At 50.1% G+C, this 19,322-nt stretch overlaps 1 protein-coding gene across 1 annotated transcript in view; it reads left to right on the top strand.

The window, feature by feature from the left end:
- LOC105982082 (chromosome unknown open reading frame, human C16orf45) overlaps positions 1–16,845 on the top strand; it is a 42,109-nt gene extending 25,264 nt beyond the window's left edge. The window contains exons 2-6 of the mRNA XM_013011501.1: positions 4,845–4,968; positions 12,732–12,805; positions 13,443–13,557; positions 14,582–14,664; positions 16,733–16,845. Of these exons, the coding sequence (XP_012866955.1) occupies positions 4,845–4,968; positions 12,732–12,805; positions 13,443–13,557; positions 14,582–14,664; positions 16,733–16,845 (509 nt within the window). The remainder of the gene's footprint in view (positions 1–4,844; positions 4,969–12,731; positions 12,806–13,442; positions 13,558–14,581; positions 14,665–16,732) is intronic.
- Positions 16,846–19,322: the final 2,477 nt, after the last annotated feature.

The raw sequence follows: 19,322 nt of genomic DNA, 5'->3' as shown, positions 1-19,322 counted from the left end.
GAAGCAATGGGGTTCTATCACCCCATTCAAGGTCACACTCCCAGTGACCAGAAGGCCTCCTACACTAGACTCTACCTCTGTTAAATTCTCACCCCACTCCCCAGAAGCCCTGAGCAGGGGACCATGTTTTTAATGCATGAGGTCTTTAGAGAACAAAACCAAACTATAACACCCCTGATTGCTTGCGGGGCCAGACAAATCAAGTGAAGCTGAGACCCCAGAAACTCAGAAAAGATGAAAAAAGAAGGCAGGGGAGGGGGGTAGTGGTGGAGGTGGAGGTGGTGGAGTACAAGCTAGGCACTGGGGGCTCACACTTGTAATTCCAGCTACTCAGAAGGCTGAGATCTGAGGATCAAAGTTCAAAGCCAGCTCATGCAGGAAAGGCTGTGAGATTTTCATCTCCAAGTAACCACCCACAAAACTGGACATGGACGTGTAGCTCAACTGGGAGAGCACCAGGCTTGGGTGGACAAGCTAAGGGATAGTACCCTGGCCCTCCCTGAGTTTAAGCCCCAGTACTTGTATGTGTGTGCATGCATGCACACGTGTGCACACACACCTGTGCACAGGTTGTGTACAGAATAACAACTTTTGCCAGGATCTGGAGGCAAAGAAGGTATCCTCAGCTACAGAGTGACCTTGCAGGGTATGACATAAAGGGACTGGGTGAGGGGCCACGCTGCAAAGGAAGGTGCCAGCAGCAGCCTCCTTTGCAAGGCAGGCTGGGAGATCCAGCATCTAGAAGCTTGTGAATTAAAGGCAGTTTACTTACCTCCTTGGGAAATGGCGACTCATTAAGAGCAAGCGACTTCTGGGTATGACACATTAGCGCTGAGAAGCTGAGCGGCTCTGCCCAGCCCTGAGTAGCCTGCCCGGGGCTGGCATGAGCTCTTGTGCTGCAGGATGATGGATGGCAACAGAGCTGGCATGCCGCTGGGAGCCTGTGGAAATGCATCACGAGATTGACTCCCCGGTGAGAGGCCTCAGATATAGTTCCCTGGTATTTAAGAGTCTCTGGGGATGAATATCAGGAAGAACTTCCTGTGGATACTTGCAGGGTTGGAGGGGGGGGCATGAAATGGGCAGTTTAAAGGCTGGAGTTTGATTGGGTTGCCATGTTTCTACTTAAAGGAGACAGAGCATGCTAGGTGCTGGTGGCTCTCACCTGTCATCCTAACTCCTCAGGAAGCCAAGAGCTGAGGGTCAAGGTTTGAAGCCAGCCCAGGCAGGAATGTCCCTGAGACTCTTATCTCCAATTAACCAGCAAAATGCTGAAAGTAGAGGCGGACTCTCCCTTATGTGGAATGCTTGGGACCTGCAGTATTCCAGATTTTGAAGGTTTGCAGAATGGAGACTATTTTGCATAACCTTCACGTGAAGACTCAGAATACAGGATGCACCAAAGGGTTTATGATTTGGGGTAGGGGATAGTCCGTGCAAATTTTAGATCCTTCTCTGTTTTTAGCTTAGGGATGCTCAGCCTGGACTCAGTTTCCTCTGTTACGATGGCGACATTACAGCGGTGGTGATACTGTGCAAGTACAAGGTGATGCTGACAGCAGCAGGGTAGATTATAATGGTTCTGGAGTAGGGCCAGTCTCATTTGACTTTATCTGTTGGTTTTTGCAGGGATGGGAATAGAACCCAGGACTTCACGCTGACCCACTGAGCAGCAGGCTGGTACCCAGATCCTATTTTAAACCTCACTCCTATCCCTCCTTATGTCTGTCATCTGTGAGATGGGCCCACAGTCCTCTCACCATCTAGGCCTGTCTTAGGGGTCAGATGAGGCCATGCACAGATCCTGGCTTAGGACAAATGCTCTGTAAATATTAACTATTCTTGTTACTAAGGTAAATTCGGCCTTTTTAAACTTCAAACTGGAGGTGGGGGGGGTGGGGGGGGCGGGGAAGAAAGCACAGGATCTTCCCTACCCAGGACAAGGGTTAGCAAACTTTTCCGTAAGAGCCCCTGTAGTCAATATTTGAGGCTTTGTGAGCCACTAGTTCTGCGGTGTAGTTGTGCCAAAGCAACCATGAGAATTCAAACAGGCAAGCATGACCTGTGTGCTAACACAGTTTAACCACACAGAGTTGGATGCCAGTGGCTCCCACCTGTAACCCCAGCGATTGGATGAGGTGCGAGAGATTGCAGTTTGAAGCCAATTGGGAGCAGAAAAGTCGGGAAGACTCCATCTCCCAGATAACCAGCAAAAAAGCCAGGCTGGAGGCATGGCTCAAGTGGTAGAGCACCAGATGAACAAGCAAATTCAAAGCCCTGAGTTCAAGCCACACTGCCCTCCCCCCAAACAAACAAACAGACCTCTTACAACATAGGACTTGAGGCTGGATTTGACCCGTGGGCCGAGGGAGTTGTAAAGGATCTGATCGAACGTCAAGAGACTTCCTTTCTTTTGCTATGGGCAGGAAAGCATCCCTGAGCGAAATGTTGCCACCTCTGTCCCAGTTTAAAGCGGAGCTGAATGTGACACCTGGAGCCAGGCAGCCGCCCCCGCCCTCCCCCAGGAGGGAGGGAAATGGCATCTCGTGGGGTATGATGAATGCTGACTACCCCAGCCCCGCCTCAGGGTGTGTGTTGCCATTTTGAGCATCTTCTCCCTGCCCCCCCCCCCAGACAGCAGGTTGCCCATCTGAACTGCGACGTGATGTGAGAATTAGATCCACAGCCAGGAGTGCATTTAGCCATCCCCAGGACACAGGCGATGTGGCCCACGGCCTTCAGAGAGAGAGAGAGAACAATAATAGCACAATCTGGGGCTGGGAAGGTGGCTCAGTGGTAGAGCGCTTTTGCCTTGTAATGCATGAGGCCCTGGGCTCGATTCCTCAGCACCACATAAGCAGAAAAGGCCGGAAGTGGTGCTGTGAGCTGAGGCGCTGAGGGACAGCGCCCAGGCCCAGAGTTCAAGCCCCACGATCAACAAAAATAAAATAAAAATACTAGCACCATCTGGGCATCCATTAAAAATGGACAGGCATGAGCCACCGGTGCCTGACTTCCTCATTTTACTTTTGTTTTGAAGCTGCGGCCCGTTTGGGCTGTCCCCAAAGGGACGCCGTGCAGGCCTTCCGCCTTGATGCTTTTGATTGGTGGGTGGGAGGCAGGTGGCAGATGGGACAATCCCTTGAGAGGCTAAGTGACTCAAGGGTAAGCAGCTTACAAAAGAAAACCAAGCCAGGAGCTGGTGGCTCACGCCTGTCATCCTAGCTACTCAGGAGGCTGAGATCTGAGGATTGCGGTTCAAAGCCAGCCCGGGCAGGAAAGACCGTGAGACTCCTATCTCCAATAAACCACCAGAAAACCGGAAGTGGCGCTGTAGCTCAAGTGGTAGAGCACTGGAGCTTTTTTTTTGCTCAAGGACAATGCCTAGGTCCTGAGTTCAAGCCCCAGGACCAGTACATGCACACACACACACACACACACACACACACACACACAGACACACACACCACCATTACAGACTTGGCAATTCACTGTGGAAATGCAGCCTGCACAGATCTCATAGACAGGTGCAAAGGGTCTGTATTGGGGACTCTCCCTTAGGGCTGCAGATAGAGGTGGGCAGCAGGAAATCAGTAAATGTGGTCACCACTGGGGAAACGATTTGTAACAGGCTACAAAGAGAAAAGCAGCCAGGCTTTGTCCCCGCTGCTGAGGAAGAGATTTGCAGTGTGCTTTGTGGTGAGGACTGCAGGTCTTCAACATTAGATCATGTTATTCCCTAACAACGGATGTGCAGACACACATGTGCACAAATGCGTCAGCAGCCGTGCATGGGTTCGTAGCTTGAACTACTAGTATTTGGGTACATATTTTGTTTTTAAAAACTCTGTATGTATGAGTGTGTGCGTGTGTGTGTGTGCATGTGTGTGTGAGAGAGAGAGAGAAAGAGAGAGAGAGAGTACTGTATATATAAAACTTTTCACTTGGATTGTAGATCCCTTATTCAGAGTGTTTCAGATCAGAAGCATTCGAGACCTCAGATCTTTCCCCACCCCCCAATTTCAGGATATTTGCATATGCATAATGAACTCCTTGGGAATGGCCCCTCCGTGCACAGTCTGAAAGTGGCTTATTTATCTGTTGGTGGTGGTGGTTTTTTAACAGCATTAGTCCTTTTAATGACTGTCCTTATTTTTAATTTTTATATTATATTATTACTGTTACTTTATTATTTATCTTTTGCAATGCTGGGGGTTGCTAGGTAAGCCCTAAATCACTCTTCTACCATACCCTAGTCCTTTTGCTTATTATTATTTTTATGTGCAAGTCCTGGGGCTTGAACTCAGAGCCTGGGTGCTGTCCCTGAGCTCTTTCTGCTCAAGGCTAGCACTCTACTGCTTTGGGCCATAGCTCCACTTCTGGTTTTTGGTTGGCTCACTGGAGAAAAGAGTCTTACGGGCTTGCCTGCCCTGGCTGGCTTCAAACCTCAATCCTCAGATCTTAGCCTCCTGAGTAGCTAGGATGAGCCACCAGTGCCAGGCTGCAACCTGAGTTTTGATGGACCAAACCCCATTCAAACCATAGCACCATGGCAAATGTGTTTCCTAGCTCTCAAGGGCTGCTTCACAAGCAAAGAGATCTAGGTATGCGTGGCCCTGCCACGTCTAATGGTCATCCAGGCTGTCACCGAACAAGAAGAACACAGCCTGCCTCTCCTGCAGGAATTCTCTCTTTGAGATAGGGTCTCACTCTGCAGCCTCTGCCTCCTGGGAACCGGGATTCCGGGATTCCAGACGTGCACCACCACACCCTAGAGGAACTGGTGAAACCGAACCCCCTCGTGGTCTCAGGTCCTAACTCCTACGTGTCTTGCCTCGATACAGGTCAGCTGGACGTCATCTCTATGGCAGAGACCAGCATGATGCCGGAGGAGATCGAGCTGGAGATGGCGAAGATCCAGCGTCTCCGGGAGGTTTTAGTCCGCCGGGAGTCAGAGCTCAGGTTCATGTGAGTGTTAGGAGCAGTGTTTGGACACGAGGAGGCGTGGGGGGGGAGGTGAGGGGGGGTGTGTGGGAGAACAGGGAGGTGCTCTGGAGACGTAGACACTTAGCAATTACTGTGTGTGTGTGTGTGTGTGTGTGTGTGTGACTTGAACTCAGGCCCTGGTGCTGATCTTTAGCTTTTCTTTTGCTCAAGTGGTGCTCTACCACTTGAGCCACAGCTCTACTTCTGGTGTGTGTGTGTGTGTGTGTGTGTGTGTGTGCTGGTTCATTGGAGATAAGAGTTGCACACATTTTACTACCCAGCCTGGCTTTGAACAGCGATCCTCAGATCCCAGCCTTCTGAGTAGCTGGGATTACAGGCGTGAGCCACCATGCTTGGAGCACAGCGTGGCTGTTCCTAGCTCATTCCCGGGGCTGGGCGATGCCATGGACTTTACTGGAACAAATCAGAGCCTCTGCTTTAGCCTCCTTCCTGAGGCCGCCTTTTCCTCCTGGCCTCTCCATCCCTCCCGCCATGCCTGGCCTCCCGCCTCTCCCATCCTGTCCCATCGCATCCAGGCACCCTCCGGAGGCCGCCCGCCGCCTCCAACTCATTTCCTCACCCTTCATCCCAGCCCTGAGTCACATCATTAGCTTTTAATAGCTCCCGCAGGCTCTGGCTGCCCAGCCCGGCTTCTCTGCGGCTCTGAGATCAGCGGCTCCTGCTGTTGATCTGGGTGCCAGATAATGAAGCATCTTCTGCCTCCGAGCGGGAGGGAGCGCTCATCTCCATCCTCTGCCCACTCCTGGGATCCTCAGGAAAGGGCCGCGCATGCTCCTCTCCCATTTCACTCGGGACGGTCGTGGCTTTTAATCAGCCAGTCAGATTCAGAGCCGCCAGGCGTCCGGGGAGGGCAGATTTCAAGAGCGCAGCCCTGGACCGAACTCTAGGAATATGAGTTTTAGTATGAATCACGTGGTGTGAGGCAAAGGTCAGGCCCCAGGAGCCTGGTGGAGAGGGGCCAGCGGGGAGCCAAAGCCCTAGAGGGAGATAATTATCACACAGAACCATTTTGTCTGTCAATGAGGAAGCTGAGGCACGGAGCCGTCCTATCGCTCAACCAGGAATGTAAAATCACAGATTATTGCACAACCTAGGCTTTTATCCAGTCCATCTAGGTCTTGGCTTCCATTGCAACTGGTTTTGGATCTAATTGTTGTTGCTCTCCTCCTCCTCCTCATTCATCCTCCTCTTCTTCTATTTATTATTCTTCTCCCCTTCTCCTCCTCCTCTTCTTCCATTTATTATTCTCTTCCATTTTCCTCTTCCTCTTCCTCCCCTTCTCTCCTCCTCCTCTTCCTCCTTCTCTTCTAGTTCTTCTTTTCCCTCCCCTCCTCCTCCTCTTCTTCTTTGGTAGCAATGGGGATTGAACTCAGTGACTCATAGTTGCTACACACTACCACTTGAGCCATGTCTCAGTAATTTTACTTTTACTTTGTCTTCAAATAGGGTCTCATGCTTTTGCCTGGGCTGACCTTTAACTTTGATCCTCCTATTTCAGCCTCCTAAGTAGTGGGGCTTGTACACAAGCACTCAGTACACGAGACAGGGTCTTGATAGCTTTTGCTCAGGTTGAACTGCGATCCTCCTATCTTGTAGCTGAGATTACAGGTATGTGTCACCATGCCCAGCCTTTTGACTTCTTATCAACTGTATGTCCCAGAGAAAAAAGATTTTGCTCAGTGAAAGTCTCAGTCTTCCCATCTTTACAATAAGGATGATGAAGTCTCCCTGAGAAGGCTGTAGAAGGGAAGACAAGTGAATGAAAAATGGGTGGGCTTTCTGGGGGGCAGGGGCGGCTGGAACCTAGGGCCTCACGCATGCCAGGCGAGCACTCTACCACCGAGCTCTGCCCAGCCCTCCTCCTTTATGTATATAGACAGCCCTCAGGGGGCTGGGAAGGTGGCTCAGTGGTAGAGTGCTTGCCTTGCATGCATGAGGCCCTGGGTTCGATTCCCCAGCACCACATAAACAAAACAAAACAAAAAAAAAGAAATTCATCCTAGACAGCCCTCACCCCAGAGTCACTGGGAATCAGAGCAGCCGAGTGATGAATTCACTCTCCGACGGCTCTACCTCTCAATCATCAGATCCAGGTTTGCCAGGGGGCCCAAACTTCATTAGGGATGATCTTCTCCAGACACCTGCAGTTTTCTTTTCCCTTTCCTGAGCCGGTGATTTTGAAGTCTGTTAAGAAGAGCTTTAAGTCCTAGTAAAATAAACCACCTGTGTTTATGCAACCCGACAGGTCTCAACCACGCCGGGGGAGTGTGCGTTAACCTGTTGCACTCCGGCCAAAAATAGCATCTGCTAAGAACAGGTCACCTGCCACAGCCCCGGTGCATATCAACACATCAGGCAAGTGACACTACCTGCAGAAGAGCTAAAAAAAAAAAACAACACAATTTGCCTTGAACAAAATAGACAAGGATTTGAGGAGCAGCAGGAGAAGGAACAGCAAAGGATCGGAGAGGCTACAGACAGGAGAGAGGGGAGACAATTCCAGATTAGGGCTCTGAATGCAAGGAGCCTCCTGCTTGGTTTGTCTTCCGTGCTCAGAACAAGGTTTAAGAGCTGTGTGCAGGGTGTCTTGTGCCTGTAATCACAGCTACTTGGGAGGCAGAGATTGTATTTCCAGGCCAGCTCAGGCATAAAGTTCATGAAGCCTCATCTTAACCAATAAACAGCTAAATGTGGGGCTGGGAAGGTGGCATGCATGCATGAAGCCCTGGGTTTGATTCCTCAGCACCACATAAGTAAAAAGAAAGCCGGAAGTGGAGCTGTGGCTCAAGTGGTAGAGCGCTAGCCTTGAGCTGAAGAGCTGAGGGACAGCGCCCAGGCCCAGAGTTCAGGACCCACGACCAGACCCCCCCCCCAAAAAAAGAAAGCTAAATGTGGTGCTTCACACCTTTCAGCTCCACAGAAAGTATAAATAGGAGGATGTCAGTCCAGGCTGGCCCAAGAATAAACATGAGCTCCTATTTTTGTTTAATTGTTGTTGTTGTCAGTCGTGAGGCTTAAACTCAGGGCCTGGGTGCTGTCTCTGAACTTCTTTTGCTCAAGGCAAGCAAGCATTCTATCACTTGGGCCACAGCTCCGTTTCTGGCTTTGTTGGTAGTTTCTTAGAGATAAAAATCTCATGAATTTCTCAGCCCGAGCTGGCTTCGAACCACCATCCACAGACCTCAGCCTTCTCAGTAGCTAGGATTACAGGCATGAGCCCCCAGAGCCTCCCAAAGAGGGTCACAACTTCAACATGTGAGCAATGGGGACAACGGTTCAAGCCCACCCAAATCCCAGGGCATCGACCTCTAGTAAAGAAGAGCAAGCCTATTTTAGAACCTGCACCTTTACTTCTGGAAAGACCTCTAGGACTGCTCTCAGCCAGCGGTCTCATGTGGCTACTGCCATTGCAATGAATGAAAATAAAACTTCCAAATGCGATCTCTCAGTAGCGCCAGCCATATTTCACGTAGTCATTCATCTAGAATAGCTACTGGCTATGTACTGGCAAGCACACATTTGTGTCAGCTGTATCTGTGGGAGCAAGCTGTATAGGGCTGGGCATGGTGGCCCATGCCTATAATCCCAGCATGCAGGAGGCAGAGACAGTAGGCAAAATACCTGCTGTATAGACTGAGGATTAAACAAGAAGGTGTGGGGACCAGTTTCAGCATGGCAAGAAGTTGCCCACTGAGTATTCGCTCTTGCTGGTATCAACAGAAGCCACAGGCCAGCCTGGGCACTGTTGATTAGCTGTTGCTGGTATCAGCAGAAGCGAAGGGCCCAGCCTGGGCACTAGGCAGGTGACAGTCAATTGAACACATAGAAGCAGCTCAGAATAGCAGCGGTGTGGATGGGAGAATGCTAAACAGGATGTCTAATTGGATTTCTCCGTGGGTGACTCACTGCTTTGATGATGCTATTGTCCCCTTGGAGTGTCTCTCATGAGATCTGAAAATTTTCCACCTGCACTTGGGGTCTCTAGGCCTTGTTTCCAGGAAACCCGGGACTCTGCATCCCACGCCCGCCTGCCTGTCTGCCCCCACCGGCACAGACTGACTACCCGGGGCGGTCATCACCACAGACAAGCCACGGTCCCTTAACCGGGGTGGAGGTGGGGGCTCAGTCTGCTTAGGGAGAGAGCCAAATGGTGAGGTAGTCGTTAGAGGGGTACTCAGGTAGCCTGGGAGCACCAGGAAGCTTCCAGAAGGAGGTCCTGGGCTGGGTTCAAGGAAGTAGCAGGAGACAAGAGTGCTCCGATTTGGGGGGAGGAGTTGGGCAATGACTTGGAGAACGGTGTCGCTGAACTCCAGGCTCGATAACTAGAGATGAGGCTCAGATGACATGGCGCAGAGGGGCAGCGGCTGGGGCCTTGGCTCCCCAAGACTGGCCATGCTGGACCTCAGAGAAAGGAGAGTAGGTCATTAAAAATCATCCAGAGAGGCCCAGTATGATGGCACCTGCTTATCATCCCAGCACTTAGGAGATGGAGACAAGAGGATCATGAGTTCAAGGCCAGACTTGGCTACACAGTGAAACTCGGTCTCAAAACGTAAGATAAAATAAAGGGCTGGAATGCAGCTCAGTGACAAAGCGCTTGTCTACTAAGTACAACATTCTAGGTTCGAACCCCAGTACCAGAAAAGACTAAATAAATAAATAAAAACCCAGAGGGGCTGGGAAGGTGGCTCAGTGGTAGAGCGCTTGCCTTGCATGCCTGAGGCCCTGGGTTCAATTCCTCAGCACCACATAAGCAAAAAGAAAAAAGCCAGAAGTGGCGCTGTGGCTCAAGTGGTAGAGTGCTAGCCTTGAGCTGAAGAGCTGAGGGACAGCGCCCAGGCCCAGAGTTCAGGCCCCACGACCGGACCCAAAAAAAACAAAAAACAACAACAAAAAAAAACCCCAGATAAAAACTAGAGCTGTAACTTAATGGGACCGTGTGTGCTTAGCATCTAAGAGGCTCTGGGCTTTTTTTGGGGGGTGGGGGGGAGAGGTCAGTGTGGGTCTTGAACTCAGGGCCTGGGTGCTGTCCCTAAGCCTCTTTGTACTCAAAGTTAGAAATCTAGCACTTGAGCTACTTCCAGATTTTGAGTGGTTCATTGGAGATCAGAGTCTCACAGGGACTTTTCTGACTGGGCTGGCTTTGAACTGCAATCCTCAGATCTCAGCCTCCCGAGTAGCTAAGATGACAGGTGTGAGCCACCAGCGCCCGGCTAAATAACGTTTTTTTTATTTTAAAAAAAGAAAAGTAAAACTAAAATCATGATACAGGCTTAGTATAAAAATGGAAATGAAACACGCATGAAAACAAATAAAGGAATTAAACATTCCTTCAACATAACCATCGCAATATTTGGAATAGATTCTTCTATTCTCATTGTATATGCAGTTTGCAAAAGTGGATCATTATTTTCCTAACTGGGCTCACTTGCTTGCTTCTTTTCTGTCTCTCTCTTTTTCTTTCCTTCCTTCCTTCCTCCCTCCCTTCCTTCCTTCCTTCCTCCCTTCCTTTTTCCTTTCTTCTTTCTTTTTTGGTGCTGTCCTGGGGCTTGAACTGAAGGCCTGGGTGCTGTCCCTGAGCTTTTTTTTGCTCAAGTCTGGAGCTCCACCCCTTAAGCCACAGCTCCACTTTTGGCTTTTTTGGTGGTTAACTGGAAACAAGAATCTCATGGAATTTCCTGTCTGATAGAGCACTATCCTTGAGTAGAACATCTCAGGGACTGTGCCCAGGCCCTGAGTTCAAGACCCACATCCGTGATTGACACTGATAGAGGTGAACACAGAGATAATAAATGAGAGTCAGAGAGGGTCCAGCCTCCTGGCTTGCTCACTTCCGGCCTCCGGGTCTCCAGCTTGATGCTGAGAAATGACTGCGTCCAGGGGCTCCTGGAGGCGTCTCAGCTTCCAGCGCCTGCCTGTGAGCTCATCTGACTTGAGCTGGGGACCTACATACCCCAAACCAGTGTTCCATCCCCAAGCTTAGACATCCTTCTTCCTCTTCTCCACATCCCAGACTTATATCCTTGCTTTTCCTGTCTCATCCTCCCATAATTATCAAGAAAGGCTTTGAGTTGGAATCCAACATTTCTGAACTTGAGCAGGGCTTATTTTTGGCCAGGGTCACTGTCTGAGCCCTACAGGATTTATCAGCCTGCCTGGAATCTACCCACTCGACACCCCCACACACACACAATCCACGCTGATGCAACAACCAAATATAACTCCTATTGTCCTCGGAGACCAAGGGACCACGAATGGAGCTCAATCTCCGAGTTACTTGTGGAGGATTCTGGAAGGTCTCCAGTTGAACAATTGCTAAAAAAAAAAAACCCCACAGGAACAGTCTGAGCCCCTCTGGGCAAGCCTGGCTCGTTCGTAGCAGCTGCCACTTGCTAGGATGTTCCAGGGTAGAGCTTGATTAATGACTGGCGTGTCTCTGGCAGCGAGAGATTATAGGTTGAAGCCAGAAGTTCCTGCCTCTAGCTGGAAAGCTGGGAGGAGGGTGGAGCTGCCATGGGCAGAGGCCCCACCCACAAAGAAGCCAGCCAACCAGGCTGCGGATGGAGATGCTGAAGAGTGTGTACGTGTGGGGGGGGTGGGGTAGGGGGAGAGGGGAAGAGACTACACCGGTGCACTTCTCATGGCAGGGCTGAATCTCATCATGCGCCTGCTCTCGCGAGCAGTGTGGACCAGCGCAGCCCTGTTATCTGTCACCACCCTGGGAAAATGAGAATTTTAATGCTCCCCTTTGGCTTCCCCAGATCATTTTCAGAAGCAGAATAGGATGGATCACCAAAAGGACACACGCCATCTCCTCCTCAGAGGCCCTGAAGCACAGCCTGCCTTCCATGTCCCAGGATTTAAAAACCACACCCACACCCACAGAATTTAAAAACCAACCAAGGACCACAGATTCAGGGGTGGGGGTGAGGGAGGGGAGGCAAGGAGGGAGGGAGAGGACAAGAAAAAGCAAACTTTGTGTAAGCTGGGTACCATGGCTCCCATCTGTCATTCTAGCTACTCAGGAGGCTGAGATCTGAGGATCAGTGATGTCAAGCCAGCCTGGGGCAGAAAAGACCATGTATACTAGTCAACCACACCAACAAGTTGGAAGTGGAGAGCTGTGGTTCAAGTGGTAGAACACCAATTTTGAGCAAAAAGAAAAAAAAAAGGCTCAGGGACAGTGGCCAGGGCCTGAGTTCAAGCTTCAGGACCAGCACACACACACACACACACACAGCAATTGTGTCTACACTGCACACGTCCAGATTTTCGCATGATGGGCTATAACATCTGTTTACACAGCGTTCGTATGGTGTCGGTGATTTTTCTGAAACCTCTGCAAGAGGTGTGGGCTCTCTGTGTGTCCAGTCGATGTGGAGGTCATCTTCAGGACATCCTGCATCCAATCCTCTGCAGGGATGGTTTGGTGACACTATGGTGTCATGGTCCCCTTCTGTCCTGGCTGCCACAGTGGGTGCTTTCGTGAGGCTGGCAGGTGCAACTTCCAGTGGAAACATTCACACAGACTGATCCGGCAGGGTCCTCCGGCAGTCACCCAGGCGAAACTCAGCCCAGCCAGCGGCCCCACACAGCAGGCACTGGCCTTTATTAACGAGGGCGGGCCTGCTCCCACTGAGCCTCTGTTCTTAAAGCAGGGAGGGGCTGGGTGTGCGTGCTGTGTCTTTTAACCTGCGGTTGTGTGGTGTCCTGTATCCCCCCAGGATGGATGACATCCAGTTGTGCAAAGACATCATGGACTTGAAACAGGAGCTGCAGAACTTGGTCGCTATCCCAGGTAATGACTTTACCCAATGTTAACACCTGCTCCAGGCTCCTCACCTGCTCTGCTTATACTGCTCCCCTCCTCTCCCCAGCCCCCCAGCTCCCAGGTCTAGAAGACTTCCAACAATTTCTTTTTGTTTTGTTTTGAGATAGTCTTAACTTATATATCCCAGGCTGGACTGGACCTTGCAATCCTCCTGCCTCAGCCTCCCAAGTACTAGGATTATAGGCATGTGTTACCATACCTGATACTCAACTCTCTTTCTCACTTTCTCTCTTGCCCACATTGTTTCCATTTCTCTCTCTTTCTCATTGTTTTCTTTTTTCTTTTCCCTCCCTTCCTCCCTCCTTCCTCCCCTCCTTTTCCTTCTTTCTTTTTTGTTGGTTGTGGGGCTTGAACTCACGGCTTGGGTGATCTCCTGAGGTTTCTTTTCACTCAAGCATTCTACCACTTGGAGCCACAGCTCCACTTCAGGTTTTCTGGTGGCTAATTGGAGATAAAGAGTCTCAAGGAGGAATCTTCCCTGGCTGGCTTTGAACCACGATCCTCAGATCTCAGTCTCCTAAGTACCCAGGATGACAGGCGTGAGCCATTGCCACCCGGCTTCAATTATTTTAACTGTCTTTAACCATGTTTTTCTTCACCCCAGAAAAAGAAAAGACCAAGCTACAGAAGCAGAGAGAGGATGAGCTTATTCAGAAGATCCATAAACTGGTCCAGAAGAGAGATTTCTTGGTGGATGACGCAGAGGTAGAACGGTTAAGGTGAGTGGGCCGCATGGTCCTAGTCAGGCTGCCTAACTCCACCCTTCCGCCTGTCCTCCAATCCCATCATCCCCTGAGACTCAGCCCTGCTTGACAAGCCTAGCTTCTGTCATCACTCCCCGGACACAGAAACCAAACAGATCCTAGCCTTCTGACCGGCGGATCCGCTTCATATTCAGAAAGTCCTGCCAAGGCCTGGCTGTCTTGGCTGAGCACTACTTAAGGAGGTGCCTGGTGGGGAGTTACATCATAGAACCCGTGGCAGAGCACCCCGCATTTTCCCACTGTGCCACATCTCTCCTGTGGTCTCTAAAGACTCCACCCCTCTGTGCTGGCTGGCTGCCTTCTCCATTTCCCACCTTCTTCTTTCCATTCTTCACGTTTGTGGCTCTGATGTTCTTTCCCTATGTATTTGCACCCATCCCCCTTGACCTAGAGGGACCGCCCCAGGCCCTGGAGCCAGGGTGAAGCTATAGGCCTCAGAGAAGGCAGGGCCTGGGTTCAGCTCTGAACAGCCATTCCTGAATGATTTCATCTCCGCCAAAAGCTCTCTTCCTGGCAGAGTACAACTTCCTCTTGTTTTCCCCTGTGATCTTGGAAGTGTCTCTCCAAGGCCCCTGCAATGAGCTTTGCCTACATCAGCTGGGCTGCGCCCATCTAGTTAATTCCTGGCGGCCTTGAAGAGCTGAGGTGACTTCAGCTCTTGTTTTCTGAGACCTGCCACACACATCGGAGGAGCTCAGGTGACGTGTGGCTTGAAAGGTACACAGTTCACTGAATTTCCATCAGGGAAGCTGAGTTCTAGAAAGTCCCTGCTTCTGCCCTGGCCTGTCCCTGTAGGGCTGGGTTGGCTTACTTACCCGTTGTTGATAGATCTCTGCTTTAGAACAGGACTAAGCACTCCTCACAAAAGCCCCATCCTTGGGTTTTGTGGCCTGTGATAGCCTCACTTCACTGGTTTCTAGTTATTTTTTTCTTTGCTGACTGTACTTTTCTCTTCTCTTCTGCACCCCTGCCTTTCCAGGGAGCAAGAAGAAGACAAAGAAATGGCAGATTTCCTGAGAATCAAGTTAAAACCTCTAGACAAAGTAACCAAATCTCCAGCCAGTGAGTTCACCGTATTTCCTACTGTCCCATAAAAGGGAAAAGTAGATTTCAAGCAGGTGCCTGCTAGAGGCAGAGGGCCGGCACCAAACACTTCCTAGAGATCAGACCTGAGCAGGGCTGGCTGCATGGGAGCCAAGTTCACAGGCCTGTAGCCCGTGCCATTTCCCCAGCTCATCAGAGGACTCCATGCTTAGTTCATTGCTACCTTGAAAATTTTCATTTCTTTTCTTTTTTTCTTCTGATCCTTAGGGCTTGAACTTAGGTACTCTGACTCTGAGCTTTTGTGCACAAGGCAAGCACTCTACCACTTGAGCAGCTTTACTTCTGGCTTTTTTTTTTTGATCATTAATTGGAGACAGTCTCTTGGACTTTTCTGCCCGGGCTGGCTTTCAACCGTGATCCTCAGATCTCAGCCTGTTGAGTCACTAGGATTACAGGAATGAGCCCCTGGTGCCCACTGAAATTCTTTAATGCTTGAAATAGAGACTCTGATTTTTTATTCTGCTCTGAACCCCCCAATCTATGTAGCTGGTTCTGGCAATCACAGGGCTTGGTGTGTGATCGGTGGCCATTGAGATTTGGGGAGCTCTGGCCTCTTACAAGGGCTGGAATCTCCAAGAGCTGGAAGTACCTCTCTCAGGACATTAAGAGTTATGACACACCCAGAGCAGAAGCATTTCGTGTGAAATATGTTTGGGAAGTGGTACAAATGCAAACCCTTTCTCCAGGGGCCCCCAGCATCTATGAGAATGTTGACGTGGTAATGGAACTGCTTTTGCACCAGACGGTGAAGATGAGCCAGAACAACCCCCATGAAGATGAGATCGCACTAAAATTAAAAAAAAAAAAAACATGAAGAAATTGAGCCAATGAGGGGACTTGGCAAATATAACAAAGAGAATGACTGTTCAAGCACCCACCTTAGACGATCTTAAAGAGATCGTAAATATATTTGAAATATTAAAGACAGAAGAAATAAAAAACAAAATGAAATACGAGGATGTGGAAAAAGAATGAATAAAACTGCAAAAATTTAGCCTCGTGAAAACATGATTGCCAATGAATTAAAAACGCAATGGATTAAATACAGAGACACAGTAAATGTAAGGCTCTGAATCCTCACTCCACAACTGCTAAATCAGTCAGTCAATATTGAATATATGAATCAACAAAATAGGTACTGAAGTGTGGCTAAGGTGGTGGAATGTTTACTTAGGAAGCACAAGATCTTGAGTGAGAACTTCAACAGCACTAAGAAGAAAAGAAATATTATAAAAACAAATTAAAGCTGCGTGCTGGAGGCTTATACCTGTAAACCTAGTGATGCAGAGGGCTGAGATCTGAAGATCATAGTTCAAAGCCAGCTTGGCCAGCAAAGTCCATGAGACTCATCTCCAATTAACCAGCAAAATATTAGAACTGGAGGCATAGTTCAAGTGGTAGAGCACCAGCCATTCAGTGAAAAAGCCAATCAAGAGTTCAAGGCCTGGTACCAACACAAAATAAAAATTAAAAAAATAAATAAATACACAAACATGGAGATACAGTGATTTATAAATTAGAAACTGACATTCTCAATTGGCGATTTATAAATCATAATTTATAAACTGGAAGGCAGACTCGAGGAAATTCACCCACAAGGCAGCACCAACAGGAAGTGGAAAGGAGCAGAGGACAGAATGACAAAGGGCATTCCAGGAGAGAAAACAGAGGAGAGGCACAAATTTCTAGGAAGGTAACATGGAAGTATGTTCTAGAATTGAAAGGTACGATGGATTCCTTAAACTGAAGGAACTTGAACCAAATTTCCCATTTATCAGTCACGGATCACTTCTTGAATGCCAGGCCCCATGCTAGGCTTGTGCAAAAGCACAGCAGCAGTGCAGAAGCACTAAGGGCTACGGACCCGGACCGTAGGGAACCAGGAATCGAAAGCCAGAGGGAAGTGGTAGCCGCAGGGACCACGAAACAATGTGCACCAGGACTGGCCAGAGGCTGGGTTGGGGTTGGGCTGCAGATGGTCGGGGTTTTCTCGCCTCACGTCACCTCTCCCCTTTCCTTGCTGCAGGCTCCCGGGCAGAGAAGAAAGCAGAGCCCCCACCTAGCAAACCCACCGTGGCCAAGACAGGGTTGGCACTCATCAAGGACTGCTGTGGGACCACCCAGTGTAATATCATGTAACCCCCCCCCCACGCAGGGGTGGGGGTTTGCCCCTGGGGCCATGGGGACCCCCTCCTCCTCTCTTGTCATCATGGCCTCCATTTCACTGGGGCCCAAGAACTCTCCAAGGCAGAAAGGGTTGAGGGCAAGCGTGCCCGCGGCCAGAGGCTATGGGCACGGCGGGCGGGCCTGGCCGGCCTGTACAGAGTGTACCATAGGGAGCCCCTCACCGTGCATGGCCCCCCCCTCCACCCCCAGAGCATGCCCAACCCAGCAGTCTGTCTCAGCGTTTATCCGGTCACCAGAAAAGGTCCTTCCTCCAGTGTATCTCCACTCCTCCCTAGCTGTATCTAACCTAATGTGCGAATGGACTGGGAGGGAGGCCGGCTCCCCAGGTGTGTATAGTCGTGACTTTCAATAATCTAGCACCATGTTGCACACGTTCTCCACCCCCCCCCCAGCTCTGCTGTCAGGCTGGTTCTAAAAGGGGCGCAGGCTCTGCTCCCCTACTCCCCTCCTTTCCCAGGGACTGTGCCCCGAGGGCTCTTCAGTCTGTGCATCCCAGTGAACTGCATTCTGGGAGAGCCATGGCCTTGTCCATAAGCGCTGTGCTTGTGCGTGGAGTTGGGGTCACATCCCAGGTTTCCCCCCTGTGCTGTGTCTGGGTGCGGCTCAAGGCAGGGGGGTACCCCATGGCACTCTTGGACTCTTCCTTTGCTTGCCACGTCTGATCTCGTGGTATGGAGGTGGGCAGCCTGGACAAAAGCAGATCCAGTGCTTGGATGAGATAGAAGAGAGCTGAAGGCTCCAAGGCCAGGGCAGACAAGAAAGGGGACCTAGAACCTTCTTTACCCAACCAGTCCAACACACAGACCTCCAGAAGAATGACACGTGGGGAGAGGCAGCCTGACCCAACAGGTCCCATCGTTCGGTGGTATATTTGAACCAGCCTAACAATCCCACCTGTGTAAGTTGATGTACATTTGCTGCCACCAGCCTGGCGCAGCCGTGTGACCTGTGTGTGTCTGTGTATGCGTGTGCGTGTGTGTGTGTGTGCGTGTGTGTCATGACCAGCCTAAGTAGTTAAGCCTAAAGAGTTGCTGACGTGTCACCATTCCTCAGAGAAAAATAAAAATGGAAACCACATGCAGAGCATTTTAAAAGTTTTTACTTTTTTCTTGATTATGGAAGTAACTCATGTACATAGTAAAATCATTTTAAAAGTAAAGAAAGTATGAAGGCTTTTTTTTTTTAAACACTCGTTATTCCTCCAATTAGAGACCTGATAGTTTGGTCTATTTTTTTGTTTTTTGGTTGAGTCGGTTGTGGGTCTTGAACTCTGGGCCTGGGCGCTGTCCCTGGGCTCTTGAGCTCAAGGCAAGCGCTCCACCACTTGAGCCACAGTGCTACTTCCTGGTGTTTTTCCTTTGGATTGAGGTTCGCAGCTAGCCCGGGCAAGAAAATCCATGATACTCTCATTTTGAATAAACCACAAAAAAAAAAAAAGGAAAAGTAGAGCTATGGCCTTGAGAAAAAAAAAAAAAAAGCTGAAGGACACACACACACAAGCGAAGCTGGACATGGTGGCTCATACCTATAATCCCAGGTGCTTGGGAGACTGGGATTCAAAGGATCTTGGTTCAAGGCCAGCCCAAGACTCCACCTCAACCAATAAAAAGCTGGTGGTACACACCTGTCATCCCAACTACTGGGGAAGCATTAAGTAGGGGAAGCATAGTCCGGGTCAGCCTTGGCAGAAACCAGAACCCTATTGGGGGCATGGCTGGAGTGGTGGAGCCCTTGCCTGTCAAGCACTAGGGCTCCAGGGCTCCTGGTTTCCGCCCAGCAGGGTCTCGGGGGAGGGAGACGGCGCGCCTGAGCCGCACGTTTTCCAAATCCCGCTGTGGGAGCCTGGGAGCTGTCAGCGAAGGCTGTGGAGATGAGGGGCCTCCCAGTCTGGGGTCCAGGAGGCACTGAGGAAAGACACTTCATGAGACTAAGGGAAGGCGGAGGTGGAGGTGGCAGTGGGCAAACCACCCAGATCACCTCCTTAGCCCATTCTGCAGGGCATGGGGCAGCTCGGCTCTTTCTATACAACTTTGAGACTGTGAAAGGAGTTTTGAGAGGGTTGCCAAAAAGCTTTAGAAGCTTGTACTGTCAGACGTAAAAAAGAAAAGAATCACACTTCACTGTACATAGTGGTCCAGATCTGGAAGCAGGAGGCATCTAGAGACAGAAGGATCAGGAGTTCAAAGTCAGCCTGGGTGAAAGAACAAGACCTATAGTCTCTCCCTCCCCCAAAAAAAGAAAAACAAGAATCAAGAAGGAAGCATTGTACTTTACCGAGAGGCAATTTGCTGGTCTCTTCCGGACCCTTCCATATCCTTGCACGGGGTGGATGCGGGGGAAGGGAAGGAGGCTTTTACCACTGGCTGAATCTGTACAAGGCTATCCCAGAGCAGCCTGTTGGAAAGGCTGGGAGAGCCTGGGACTCCGCA

Source organism: Dipodomys ordii, unplaced genomic scaffold, assembly GCF_000151885.1.
Source record: "Dipodomys ordii isolate 6190 unplaced genomic scaffold, Dord_2.0 Scaffold14, whole genome shotgun sequence".
Classification (NCBI taxonomy): domain Eukaryota; kingdom Metazoa; phylum Chordata; class Mammalia; order Rodentia; family Heteromyidae; genus Dipodomys; species Dipodomys ordii.
This window is presented reverse-complemented; position numbering and strand designations above follow the sequence as displayed.